General features: G+C 37.1%; 1 protein-coding gene across 7 annotated transcripts in view; it reads left to right on the forward strand.

Annotated features, from left to right (window-relative positions):
* The window catches only part of EPS15 (epidermal growth factor receptor pathway substrate 15), a 139,913-nt gene that overhangs the window by 115,744 nt on the left and 9,227 nt on the right, over window positions 1-14,942 (forward strand). For all 7 annotated transcript variants that reach the window (XM_025289463.2, XM_025289464.2, XM_025289462.2 and 4 more), the window contains exon 22: window positions 13,436-13,512. In XM_025289463.2, the coding sequence (XP_025145248.1) occupies window positions 13,436-13,512 (77 nt within the window). The remainder of the gene's footprint in view (window positions 1-13,435; window positions 13,513-14,942) is intronic.

Below are 14,942 nucleotides of genomic sequence, written 5' to 3' on the forward strand. Positions count from 1 at the left end.
CCTTGTCTTCAACTGTGGAGGCTTGCTGAATCAAAGCAGCCAAATTTGACACAAGTTCATTATTGTTTGCTTCAAGAATCATCTCATCTCTCTGGGTTTGACATACTGAACAAGCAGCCCCTGGCCTCATCCGAACCCTGTGGATATATTTTTCACCCAGAAAATTTCAGATTTCAGCAAGAGAACCAGTCTCCTCAGTAACAACACTGATGGGGAAGTGGACATACACAGACCTCACCATGTAACAGAAGCCCAGTGTAACACCCTTGATCATGCTCTGACTGCAGATCCTGTGAACAGTTGCCAGTTCCTTTCTGTTTCCCCACCATATGTCAGCCCAGAGTCTCCTCTTTTTCTTTCCAAGGAGACTGAATTCTACATTGATGTGATTGAAGGGTACCTCTTGGGCCCTTCACAATAACTGTCTGTCCTTTCAGAGTAATGTCAAAATTTTTTCTGGAATGTTGACAGTCTGCTGAGAATGATCTTCATTCTCACAGTAAATGCAGCAAAGAGCTTTCCCCATCCTAATCCCTGGTAATTTCATCTTTAACATTGCCAAGACCTAAAATCTTAGAATCACCCTTGGTTCTTTTTTTTTCTCATACTCTGTCTCTAATGTATCAAGAAATGTTACTGATTCTACCTTCAAATTATATACAGTAAAAGCCTTACAATGGCCTAAAGCTTTCTAATAATATCTCATTGTTATTACCTTTACTCACTCTGCTCCAATCACACTGACCTTACTTTTGGTCAAGAAACAGACTCATGTTCCTTGGGCCCTTTACTCTTAGCTGTCCCCCATTCCTAGGATGATTTTTCTCCATATATCCACAGGATGATCTCTGTTACCTCTAACAAATCTTGGCCAAAATTCACCTTATCATCTAGCCCAGCACTCCCACCATAATGTTCTCTACTCCTTCTTACTATATTTTGGCTTATTACCTTCTAGAGTACTAAGTAAATTTCTGTGTTTTTCTCTTATTTATCTCCTCTTCCTTCTTAAATTTTGGCATCCACAGGAACTTGAATCTTTTTATTCACTGATATCTCCCAAGAACCTTAAACCATACCTGGGGACATGATATTACTGAATGAGTGGGTGAATCAATTACTGTCCTCACAGAGCATATAAAAGGAGCCCACTGGATGAGAATTTTTATTTGCGGAGGGGGGCAAATTGTTCACTTTTTTTCTGATAAGTGGGTATTTTAACATTGTGGTGAAAAATACATGACATAAAATTTACCATTTTAGCCATTTTTAAGTATACAGTTAGTGGTATTAAATACCGTCACATTATTGTGCAACCATCACATCTACAGAATTTTTTTCATCTCCTAAAACTGAAACTATACCAGTTAAACAAGAACTCCCCATTTCCCCTTCTTACCAGGTCCTGGGAAACACCGTTTACTTACTCTGTTTATGAATTTGACAACTCTAGGTCCCTCATAAAAGTGGAATCATATTGTATTTGTCGTTTTGTGTATTGGGCTTATTTCATTTGTCATAATATCCTCAAGGTTCATCCATGTTGTAGCATATATCAATGTATCCTTCCTTTTTAAGACTGAATGATATTCTGTTGTATGAATGTGCCACTTTTTGTTTATATATTCCTCCATCAATAGACACTTGGTTTGCATCCACATTGGGGAGCCTGGTGGGCTGCCGTCTATGGGGTCGCACAGAGTAGGACACGACTGAAATGACTTAGCTTTTTGACTATTGTGAATGATGCTGCTATTCATATGAGTTTACAAATACTTAATCAAGTCCTTGGATTCAGTTCTTTTTAAGTATTTAGTAAGAATTTCTCAATCATATAGTAACTCTGTTTTTAATTTTTTGAGAAGCCATCATACTGTTTTCCATGTTTTACATTCCCATCAGTAGTGCACAAGGATTCCAGTTTCTCTACATCCTTGCCAACACATACTACTTTTTAAAATAATAACCATATTAATGGTGTGAAGTGGCAGCTCATTGATTTGATTTGCATTTCTCTAGTGAATAATGATGCATATTGGCCATTTGTATATCTTTGTAGCATCTATTCAGGTGCTTTACCCATTTTAAAAAATCAGTTGTTTGCTTTTTTGTTGTTGCAATATAGGAGTTCCTTATATTTTGTGGATATTAACCCCTTATGAGATAGACGATTTGCAGATATTTTCTCCTGTATCACAGGTTGCCTTTTCATTCTGTTGATACTGTCTCTCGGTGCACAGAACTTTTTAATTTTGACCTTGTCCAGTTTATGTACTTTTTCTTTTGTTGCCTATGCTTTTAGCGTCCTATCCAAGAAAATATTGCTAAATCCAATGTTATGAAGTTTTTCACTTACGTTCTCTTCTAAGAGTTTTTAGTTGTAGGTCTTACATTTAGGTCTTTGATCCATTTTGAGTTAATTTTACTTCATTCTTTTTCATATGGCTATCCCATTTTCCCAAAACTACTTTTCCTTTCCCATTGAATGGTTTTAACATCCTTGTAGAAAATAATTTGACTCCACGTGTAAGGGTTTATTTCTGGGCTCTCTATTCTGTTCCATTGATCTAAGTGTCTTAAGACCAGAACTGTTTTGATTACAATAGCTTTGTAATAAGTTTTGAAATCAAGAAGTTTGAGACCTGTAACTTTGTCATTTTTTCAAGATTGTTTTCGCTATTCAGGGTCCCTTGAGATTCCATATGAATTTTAGGTTAAATTTTCTGTTTCTGCAAAAGAGTGTCATTGGGATTTTGACAGTGATTACATTGAATCTGTAGAGTGCTTTGGATGATAGTAACATCATAACAATACTGAGTCTTGCAGCTCATGAATGTTGTCTGTTTTTCTCTTTATCTGTACCTACTTTCTTTCAGAATGTTTTATAGTTGTCAATATACAAGTCTTCCTTGGCTAAGTTAATTCCTAAATATTTTATTCTTTTTGATGCTATTGTAAATGTCATTGTTTTATTAATTTCCTTTGCAGATTGTCCAGATTATCGATATATGGAAATGCTATTGATTTCTGTGCATTGATTTTGTATCCTGCTACTTTGCTGAATACATTTATTCTAAAGTTTTTTTTTTTAGGGTTTTTTGCATGTAAGATAGTGTCATCTGAAAACAGATAATTTTACCTCTTCCTTTTCAGTTTGGATGCCTTTTTTGTTCCTCCTTGCCTAATTGCTCTGGCTAGGATTTCTGTGTTGAATAGAAGTGGTGAAGGTGAGCATTCTTGTCTTGTTAACAGATTTTAGAGAAAAAGCTTTCAGTCTCTCACCATTGGTATAATGTTCACTGTTGGCTTTTCATATGTGGTCTTTATTATGTTGAAGTAGTTTCCTTCTTTTCCTAGTTTGTTCAGTGTGTTATCATGAAAGGATTTTGAATTTTGTCAAATATATGCTTTTTCTGCATCAATTGAGATGATCATCTGGGTTTTTATTTCTTCATTCTGTTAATGTAGTGTATCACATTAATTGATTTTCCTGTGTTGAACCATCTTTACATTTAAATTGAGAGTCTGTATCTTCGTCATTTGCAGTCTAGCTGACATCTTGATTTGAACGAGAATCTTAGAATTAAAACTGTTTAGAGTTGAGTGGGCAATATGTTCGTTGTGTATGGGGCTGAGTTAGACTTTCCACAGACTAAGAAATATCAGAGGTCTGAATGTCCTTTTTCTTTTTTCTTTCTTTCCACAGCCATATAGGTCATTCAAACTTTGTTTTTGCATTTTTCTCATTTAATCTTTATAACGATTATATGGGAGGTGCTATTCTTTCTCTCTTTAATAATGAGGAAAATGGGACTCAGGCCAAACAGTTTGCCCTGGGTCACAATAGCTGTCTCAGTGCTCAGTTTCTAACCCATGTCTTATTTCAGAGCTCATGCTGTTAATCATTTCGTTACCATGCCTCTGCCTTATATCTTCTCATCCAGTTCTGACAATACAAAAATTGGAGTAGGGTGATGCCACAGATTTTTTTTTTCTCTCAAACTTATATTACTGCCTTTGTTAGAGCTGAGGGAATCATAGACATGCTCTAGACCAGAGTTTTCACATTATTTTTCATGAAACCAGCTTCCAGAGGGGTCTTTAGGGAGTTGGCCGAGTCTAGTTTCATTATTTTTAAAGTGTCTCTGAATTTTTAAAAACTGCAGTTTAATTAGATATATGCATTCAGATTTATTCCAGACCACATTTTAACATATTGGAGTGCATTGTAATATCAAATTAAATGGGTTTTGTGCAAACCTATAAATAAACATTTATTTAAACCACTATGAGATTACAAGACTCTTGTTCAGAAATGAGCTGCTTTCTTGGCTGAATAATGTTTTTCAAATAGAACAAACAAAGCCAAGTACAGAAAGAAGTTTGATCCCTGACTTAAAACATCTGTGTTAATCAAAATTGCTTCATTGTTCTCATTGTCATTGTGATAAGTAAATGTTTTAAATTTAAACTTAAAAAAAATTTAGAGTTAATTCTTAAAATCCATTTTACTTGTTTCATATATTGGAATTTCATTTAAGATTTGAGAATTATTATCTGGTCTGATTCCTTAATATATGGAAGAGAAGCTGAGCCCCAGGACTACTTACTAGTTTACTTCTGAATCCCTATCCATTGATCTTTCTGCTGTGTTATCCTGCCTCTTATTTACTAAATAATAAAAATGAAAAAATTAAGATGTCTTTGGAACCCAGAATTTGATGAAGGATCCTGAGAGCAAATGAAAAAATGTTAGGTTAAAAAAATGAAAGAATTTTCTAAGAGTTATAAAGGGTTCATAAAAAGACTTTTTGGGATTGAGGGAAAATAATTCAGACTTCACCCTTACTGGGCTCTTATTTCAACAATGATAACAAAAACTAATTAGGAAAGAAGTGGGTTATTTGAAGCAAACACAGGCAATGACTTTGGAGATTATCAAGCTTTTTGGTCTCAGGATCCTTTTTAAAAATGAATGAAGAAAAAAATCATGTGGAAAAAAAAAAAAATGAATGAAGACCCTCAAAGAACTTTTGTTTTGGGGATCTTATTTATCAGTATTTACTGTTAGAAATTAAAACTGAGAAATTAAAAATTTTAAATTCATTCAAAAACAAAAATAATAAACCCATTACATATTAACATAAATACCATATTTTTAAACAAAAATAACAACTCCAAACCAAAAAAAGAAAAATATTGTGAGAAGAGTAGCATTGTTTATATATTTTTGCAAAGCTCTTTAAATGTGTGGCTTTTGCTGGATCTTCATACCTACTTCTGCATTCAGTGTGCTACACTATGTGTTTTGCTTGAAAGGTATGAAGTTCTGCCTCAAACAGCTGGAAAAGGGAAGATTATTTTAATAGACTTTTTAGATAATTGTGGATATTTTTCTTAGTTGTTACTTGTTGTTCGGTCACTAAGTTGTGTCTGACTCTTTGCAGGCCCATGAACTGCAGCATGCCAGGCTTCCCTGTCCTTCACTATCTCCTGGAGTTTACTACTGTACCAAAAATCAATAAATTTTAGTTTCTTCAAAGTTAGTTACACACACACACACACACACAAAGTTAGTTACAATAAGGAGTATGAAACTGTATCAATGAACTTTTCATATTCTGTTACATTAAACTCCATTAGTCTTACTGCACAGTGGAATCTTGTGCCTCATAGATGGCTTTGTAACATGCATTGATCATTTGGAACATATTGGTTCACTCAGTTATGCATGTCTTCCAAATGTTAGCACATTTCATTATAAATAGTTTTTTAAATCACATTTATTGATATCACAATCCATCTCATGAGAGTCTTTTAATTAAATATTGGTATAATTTTAAGCTTATGAGGCATTTAAACCTTTCCAGGATTCTAATTTTTACTTGATAGCTTGTAATTTTTATCATCTGCAAAAAATACTTTTCAGTTGTTTTCCTTAAAGTGTCAGATTCACTTTATTTAGGAAGATACCTGAAATACCTAAAACCGAATAACGATTGTTTACTTGTCTCTTCTTTTAAGTAAGAATGGTATTCCAAGAAAAAAGCAGCTAGTTCACCTTGTTTCTCAGACCATCATATAAGTGCATTTCCTTCAGATAACCGTTATACTTTGGTACTCAGCAGAAATGATTAGTGTGTATTTCTTATTTTGTCTATAATTTTTAGATGTGTACCTAAGGGTCACAACTTATTTAAAATCAATAGTTTTTATTGATTCATCAAGGACAGACATTCATAAGTACACTGGGCCTTTTTCCCGCCATGATTCCCCTCTGTGAGTTTGTGATGGTGAAGAATACAACCAGTACAGTTTGGTGCCACTGCCTTGATTCCTACTAAGGCACCCGCCACTTTTTTTTTTTTTTAACCCACCACTGGTTTTGCAACACTGTTGCAATTAATCAATACAATGAGAAAGATAATATCATCTTCATATTTTGAAGATAGTTTTGACCTTACAGACCTCCCTAAAGGGGTCTTGGACTTGTGGAATGCATGGACCACACTTTGAGAACTAATATGTTCTAGAAAAATTTCCTGTTGCCCTGTATTGTGCTGGTCTCTGTTCCCTCAGGCCAGTTTGCTCCCAGGAGGTATCTGGGACAGATGTCTTTTATTCAGAACAAGAGTAAGAAAATAATCTCAATGTCCTGGAGAAAAAGCTAAAGAGTGAGGCTATCTTTCTGTTCTATATTTAGTCTGGAGCTTCTGTTCTTCTTCTCTCAGTACACACTTCCTGTGATGGTGTTGTCCAGTTCTGTGCGTTCAGCTACAGCCTGTTCTGTGATGACTCCTAGATTTTGTCCTCTGTGCCTGATCTCTCTGCTGAGCCTCCAGTACCTTCAAGTTACCTGCTGGATATATCTCCTTAGGTGTCAACTCAACAGTTCTTAGAATTGATTGTCATCTTTTCCAGTTTGTCTCTCCTTTGAAGTATAATACAAGCAGTTACAAAGAGTAAAGCTTTACCTCCTTCTACGTTCTACTTTGTATACCAGTGGCACTATTATTGGTCCTCAGTCAGTCATCCTAGACTTCTCTGTCCTTCCTCATCTCCAATAAATTGCCGTGTTTTGTTGTTTTACCCGCAGTTGGACTCTGTCTATTCCTCCTTATACTCAGCTTTGGTTGGGTCCTCATCATGTTTTACCTGGACTGACTGTGATACTAAATTGTCTCCAGTCTCTTTACCTGTTGATCTGTCATCTGCATCACTACCAGAATTGTCTTTGTTAATATTTGATCTTACTCAGTTCAATTCAGTTGCTCAGTCGTGTCTGAGTTTTTGTGACCCCATGGACTGCAGCACACCAGGCCTCCCTGACCATCACCAACTCCCGGTGTTTATTCACACTCATGTCCATTGAGTCAGTGATGCCATCCAACCATCTCATCCTCTGTTGTCCCCTTCTCTTCCCGCCTTCAATCTTTCCCAGCATCAGGGTCTTTTCAAATGAGTCAGTTATTTGCATCAGGTGGCCAAAGTATTGGAGTTTCAGCTTCAGCATCAGTCCTTCCAATGAATATTCAGGACTGATTTCCTTTAGGATGGACTGGTTGGATCTCCTTGCAGTCCAAGGGACTCTCAAGAGTCTTCTCCGACACCACAGTTCAAAAGCATCAATTCTTCGGCTCTCAGCTTTCTTTACTAACCACAAATCTAAGTCACTAGCCCTGTGTTCCAAATAAATGTGTGTGTGTTTATAATAGTAGGGCTTCCCTGGTGACTCGGATGATAAAGAATCTGCCTGCAATGCGAGAAACCCAGGTTTGATCCCTGGGTTTGGAATATCCCCTGGAGAAGGGAAAGGCTACCCACTCACAGATATATGTCTGAAAGAAGTTGTCCGCTCTATGAAATGTAAAATAGTACTGAACATCTGGATATCTCATCTCAGCTAATAGCATTACGGTCTTATTCAGTTGCCTAAGCACAGATCTACGAGTCATCTGTTAAATCCCTACTGTCCCATCCTAGTGCTTCTGGGACTTAGCAGAATGAAAAAATTGACTGCTGAAAAAATGAATAAATTATTTGTCTCAAATCTGCTACATTGTCATAAAATTTTGAATTCAATAGAAACCTAAACAGTCTAGAAAGAGATTGTCATCAGTAGGACATACATGCTTGAGTCCAGTTGCCTGAGCTTAACTCAGATACATTGCTAGTTCTATAGGTTTTTCTAAGTCTTAGTTTCCTAAACTTCTAGAGTGAGGTTAATAATTACACTTCGGGCTTTGTTGGGTAGATTATATGAGATAATGTATGTTAAAGTATTTATTGTAGTTCCTGTCATAATAGATGGTAGTTGTTGTTACTACTGCTGCTACTTTTTAAAGGCTTGCAAATGCAGACTTAACTTGTAATATACTCTTGGCTAGTTTCAAGTGAGATCCGGCAGTGAAGAGTGTGTGTGTGTATGTTTTCAACTCTTTTCCTGGAAAGGATTCTTTTAGTCTATAGTTGTTTTCTCTTCTCTTTAGTTTTTAAAATTATTTTGTTTGCGAAATGAAAGATGGACTTTTTTTATGTTTAAGTTGGTAAATCTGTGTTTTCCTCCAACTTACAAATATATGTAGGTTCTTAATATATTTATTTAGTTTACTTGTTCATAAACTCTTGCCATCTAGAAACCACTGAGACTCAGATACGTGGCATTATATAACCAAAGTCACAAACACAGGATATTTACCTTCCTTACTGGGGAATTTAGTGTTTACTTAGCAAAAAGATTAATCCCACAGAACAGGAGAATTGTAAGCTTTCAAAATAAATTAAAAACATAACAACAATTTTTGTTGTTAAAAATTAAATGATAAATCACTCTACTCCAGCCTCTAAAATTTTGTAGTTATGGCAGTGATAGAATGACCTTAAATATTTTTAATATTTTTGTCTCACATTGGGTTGTTGTTTTTTGTTTGTTTTAGCATTTGCTCCTGGTGATAGACACAGTGTAGATTAAGAAAGAAAACTAAAGAAAGCAAATTCAGGTTACTCAGTTTCTACATTTTTTTTTTTTAAACTTGTAAACATTCTTTTTAAACGTCATTATAAATGAGATTAGTTCAGGTGCCAGAAAACTTTTTGCATGGAATATTTTACTAACTTCTAATGAGAAAATGCATAATCTTTCCAATTCTTAATTAAAACCTTATAACATTCTGAGGTTATAGAAGAGCACTCATGATGTCCCCACAGCATCTTTGACACCAGCGTTAGGAAAATGTCAAGTAGGTCTGTGTTTTTACAGGCAATGATTCAGACTAAGCATGCATATGTTCATATATTTTATAATTCTTAGCCTCTGCTTTCTTTCATGTTTTTTCTCTAATTTTCTCCATTTCCACAAACCACAGGCCATGAATGTCTCTTTATGGCCACTTAATTTTTGAATGAAAAGGTATGTGTGTATGAGCAGATGTATATTTGTGTATAGTGAGTGTGTATCTCTCTTCTCCCACCTCCTTTCTGTCTACAAGTAAAAGAGAATGAGAACCTTTTTGTAAAGTCTTTTTTTTCCCCTTTCCACATAAATCTAGTTGTTATTTTTCCTTTGCTCTCTTTGAACTGTAACACTTACTGTGTAGCAGTTGTGTACAAGTATATCACTCAGTTAAATCATGAGTTCCTTGAAGGTAAATATGTCTTCTATCCCTCTAAATCCCTGGTATCTAGGCTTGAGCATGATAGATGCTTAGTAAATGTGAGTGGATTACTGGGTGATTGAGTGAGTGAACTCTTTGGAGACCAGCTTGAGAAAGTAGATCCTTTGCTGATAACTATAATTCACAAGTATCTCTTGAAGGTTTTCTGTGCTGCTGCTGCTAAGTCCCTTCAGTCGTGTCCGACTCTGTGCGACCCCATAGACGGCAGCCCACCGGACTCCCCCGTCCTTGGGATTCTCTAGGCAAGAACACTGGAGTGGGTTGCCATTTCCTTCTCCAGTGCATGAAAGGGAAAAGTGAAAGTGAAGTCACTCAGTTGTGTCCAACTCTTAGCAACCCCATGGTCTGCAGCCCACCAGGCTCCTCTGTCCATGGGATTTTCCAGGCAAGAGTACTGGAGTGGGGTGCCATTGCCTTTTTTGAGCTTAATTATCTTACGGGTTTTGAGTGGGTCATGGAGGTAAAAAAGGTTTCTACCTCCTCCCAGGATTCTCTGGTTAGACAGCTGTTCTGTGGGCATTATTTGTGAGCCTTAAGGTTTCCCTTGTTCCTTGTTGGTCAGCTGGTTGTACTGAGAAATGTTATGGCATCTGTTTGGAAGATCCTTAGTAATGAGATGGTTTTTCTTTCAGTATTTTCAACAAAAATAAGTGTCTCCTCTTTGCCAGACCTTGCTTTAGGCCTTGAGGACATAATAGTGAACAAAACAAGCCCCTGTCTTTATAGAGCTAATATGGCAACCCAGTTCAGTATTCTTGCCTGGAGAATTCCGTGAACAGAGGAGGTTGGTGGGCTATAGTCCATGGGGTCACAAAGAGTTTGAGACAACTGAGCAACTAAGCACAGCACAATAAACAAATATATAACATGTCAAGTATGATGAATGCTATGAATTAAATTAGGTTAAAGGGTTAAAAAAGGCTTCCCTGGTAGCTCAGCTGGTAAAGAATCTGCCTGCAATGCAGGAGAACCCGGTTTGATTTCTGGGTCGGGAAGTTCCCTTGGAAAATGGATAGGTTACCCACTCCAGTACTCTTGGACTTCCCTGGTGGCTTAGACGGGAAAGAATCCGCCTGCAATATGGGAGACCTGGGTTCAATCCCTGGGTTGGAACTATCCCCTGGAGGAGGGTGTGGCTTGCCTGGAGAAGTCCATGGACAGAGGAGCCTGGTGGGCTACGTCCATGGGGTCGTAAAGAGTCAAGCATAACTGAGCTTAGACTAAGCACAGCACAAAGGGGTAAAAAGTAATATGCCTAAATGTAGCTTTATTATTTACACCTCAGAAAAAAAGCATTCAGCATAGTATGATCTCAAATGTATAAGGACAAAATACCAGGAGAAAAAGCTGTTAAAGAAGTATGCTAAAATATTGGTAAGGATTCTTTCTTTTAAATTATTATATAATAGACATACATTATGTTAGTTTCAGGTGAACAACATAATGTGATTCAACATTTGTGTGCATTGCAGAATGATCATCTCAATAAGTCTGTTTACCACTTATCACCATAGAAAGTTGCAATTTTTTTTTCTAGTGTAAGAACTTTTAAGAGTTACTTTCTTAGCAACTTTCAAATTTGCAATACAATGTTACTAACTTTAGTCCCCATGCTGTACATTACATCCCCATGACTTATTTTTTTGATGACTGGCAATTGTATCTCTTGATCCTCTTCACCCACGTTTCCCATTCCTCAACTCTTCTCAGGATTATTTCTGCTAATGAGCCTATAGATGGTTTTTTAAATGATGCTTCTATGTATTTCTCCAAAGTGATCCTTACCTTGATTCTTGGTGAGAAGAGGGTGCTAATTGGATCACATTTGCATTCAAAGCTTGATTCTGCTGATAGTGTCTTTCACAGTGTGCACTTCGTAATATTTCAGTCAAACCTGACCTAACTCTGCACTATTGCCACGTGTATAGTGACTGTTTTTAAAAGCTATGGGACAGTGCAGAGCAAAAGCATGAAGCAGATTTTTCAATTCCCTCCATTGAAATGAGGAGAAGGCAATGGCAACCCACTCCAGTATTCTTGCCTGGAGAACCCCAGGGATGGGGGAGCCTGGTGGGTCCCTGTCTGTGGGGTCACACAGAGTTGGACACGACTGAAGCAACTTAGCAGCAGCAGCAGCCACTGAAATGAGCCCAACTCCTTTTCCATCATTAACCTTCTACCAATCAGGAGAGTGTTGCATCCTGCTCAGGCTGTGTGGCTCAGCTGCCACTGCATCAGGAATCACAGGAAGAGGAGAAAGAAGGGAGAGCCTGAAATAGCAGCCATGACCAGGCTGGGCCTCAGGCTGTGGGACTCAGCAGATACAGAGTAATACAAAAGCATCCTATATGACTAAAGCTGTAGGATTTCCTGTAACTCTGGACTTTCAAAATCCTCCTCACGTTCAGAGTTGTTGGTGTATCCCTAAAAGACTGATTTTCTCTATGCTTCTGCCCACCCCATGACTGTCTTGGTGACAAGACATCCTCGTTGCCTCTCTTTTGTTTATGTCCATGGTGTGCTTATTGTTAGAAATAAAGGCACACTTTATACATATACATGAGTGGGTGAGTACATTTTTGTCCTAAAACTGATACGATGTAAACATGAAGAATTGAGGAATAGCAGGAGCATTTTTTTTGTGCCCATTTGCTCTGTCTTGCCCTCTCTTTTGAGATTGTCTTCTCCTTCATTTCTTTCTACTTTCCTATATCAAGCCACAATTCCTATAAACATTCTTTGACTTTATTGATAGTGTTTATGCCTAAATAGGCAAAACCTATCACAAAGTAAGTCGGTTTGTGCCAGCTGAAAATGTTAGTTCATTTGTTAAATGCACTATGATGGAACAGATAACTTCTCATGCCTGTGAAGCAGTGATTAAATATTGCTTTTGCAATTTCTGTTCCTTCTGCCTGTAATAGGTTTCTCTCCCCCACCTCCATTTATTTAGCGTGCTCCCTCCTTTATCTGAGAGACCTAGCTCAAATGTAATGGCTTCTTCAGTACTTTTCTTGATTCTCCCAGACAGTGGCTTCACTCCAGGTTTTTCATACCTCTCTACTAGTTCATTTAAGATAATTTTATTATTATTTGTTTGTATGTTTCTTACTATACTGTAAGTTCTTTGGATGTTGGAAACTCTATCTTCTTATTTTCTTAAATTTTTTATGTATGGCCAATGAATGTTTTTTCACCATTCTTCATTAGATAAATGTTACTTGTTGTTTCTAAGGACCTCGCTAATCTACTAAAAGCAATATATCAATCCCAGATAACCATAATACAATCAGTGCCACAAAGAAGGAAGAAATCACTTTTGCTGTGCAAACTGGAGACACCTAGGATATTCCAGGCTTTGTGGATATGGTAGCAGGTGAAATGGACCTTGAAGGATGTGTGTGAAATGTGAAATAATGGTTTTTTTTTGTTTTTGTTTTTTACTTTTTGATGTCTTTATTAGAAATAGTTTAAGCATACAGGAGCTATATTATTTGATGTGTATTAAATCCTTAAACACTCTACCTACAGTTATTTCATCTATGTTTGATTCTTAATCATTCATCAGTTGATTTATACAAAGGAATATCTCTTGTGGGGATATCAATGTGTTCATCTGTCTTTGTGGACTTAAATCATAAATCCAGGTACTCATATTTGGGAGTAGATATTTTCATATGTCTAAATGTTACTCACCAAAAGAGAACATGAAATTTGATGTTTTTCTGTCCTGTTGCATTGATTTTCTTTATTCATTTTAGCCACAGACCCCTTTGCTTCTGTTTTTGGAAATGAATCATTTGAAGATGGATTTGCTGACTTCAGCACATTGTCAAAGGTAATTTGCAGTAATTAGTGTGAGGGTAAAATATACTGTGTTCCCACCAGAGGAGCAATTTTTCCTTTTGATTTTATAACCTTTCACAAACATTGCAACTTGATTTCAATAAGTCACAGCAAATGTGGATTTCAGACAAATGAAATACAAGATATAATCAAAGTAGATATTTCTGTGCACAAAAACAATGGTGATGGTACAGATAATTTTCTCATGACAGGCTTGCCCAGCAACTTTAAGAGTTTTCTTTCTTTTAGATTTATTTATGTTCTATTTTTATTCGAGTATAGTTGATTTTAGGGCTTCCCTGGTGCTCATTCAGTAAAAAATCCACCTGCAATGCAGGAGACTGCTTGCAGTGTAGGAGACCCAAATTTGGTCCCTGGGTTGGGACGATCCCCTGGAGAAGGAAATGGCAATCCACTCCAGTATTCTTGGCTGGGAAATTCCATGGACAGAGGAGCCTGGCGGGCTACAGTCCATAGAGTCACAAGAGTCGGACACGACTTAGTGACTAAACCACCACCGTAGTTGATTTACAATGTTGTGTTAGTTTCTGCTGTATAGCAAACAAATTATGCATATATACATATATCCACTCTTTTTTAGATTCTTTTCCCATATAGGCCATTGCAAAGTACTAAGTTCCTTGTATTATACAGTAGATCCTTATTATCTATTTTATGTATGCTGCTGCTGCTGCTAAGTCGCTTCAGTCGTTTCCGACTCTGTGTGACCCCATAGACAGCAGCCCGCCAGGCCCTGCCGTCCCTGGGATTCTCCAGGCAAGAACACTGGAGTGGGTTGCCATTTCCTCCTCCAATGCATGAAAGTGAAAAGTGAAAGTGAAGTCACTCAGTCGTGTCCGACTCCCAGCGACCCCATGGACTGCAGAGCACCAGGCTCCTCCGTCCATGGGATTTTCCAGGCAAGAGTACTGGAGTGGGGTGCCATTGCCTTCTCCGATTTTATGTATAGGTGTGAGTAAATGTCAATTCTAATCCCCCAATTTGTCCCTCCTCTCCCCCCCACTTGTAGCCAAAAGTTTGTTTTCTACGTCTGTGACTAAGAATCTTCTGTCTTATTAAGCGTATTTCTTCCAATTAACTACATTTTCCCAGTGTTGACTGTCAGGGTCAATGGCTATAAAATCTGAGCATTCATTCCATCTTTTCTGTACTGGTTCCTTGACTTTATGTTCTGAGGCTGTTAAGGTTAGTATTAAGATAATAGCCCACCAGTATATGTCCACTACCTATTTTCCAGTGTAACCCTATGATGAATTCAGGCTAAAAAAGTAAAATTAGAGTGTATGTCAAATTGTCTCTATCATTGATTCTCAACTGGGTGTTATTCCCCACACCCATACCCCTCCCCCAGGAAACATTTAGCAAGGTATGCTGGGGAAAATTGAAGGCAAAAGGAGAAGG

The sequence above is a fragment of the Bubalus bubalis genome, chromosome 6 (assembly GCF_019923935.1).
Source record: "Bubalus bubalis isolate 160015118507 breed Murrah chromosome 6, NDDB_SH_1, whole genome shotgun sequence".
NCBI classification, from domain to species: domain Eukaryota; kingdom Metazoa; phylum Chordata; class Mammalia; order Artiodactyla; family Bovidae; genus Bubalus; species Bubalus bubalis.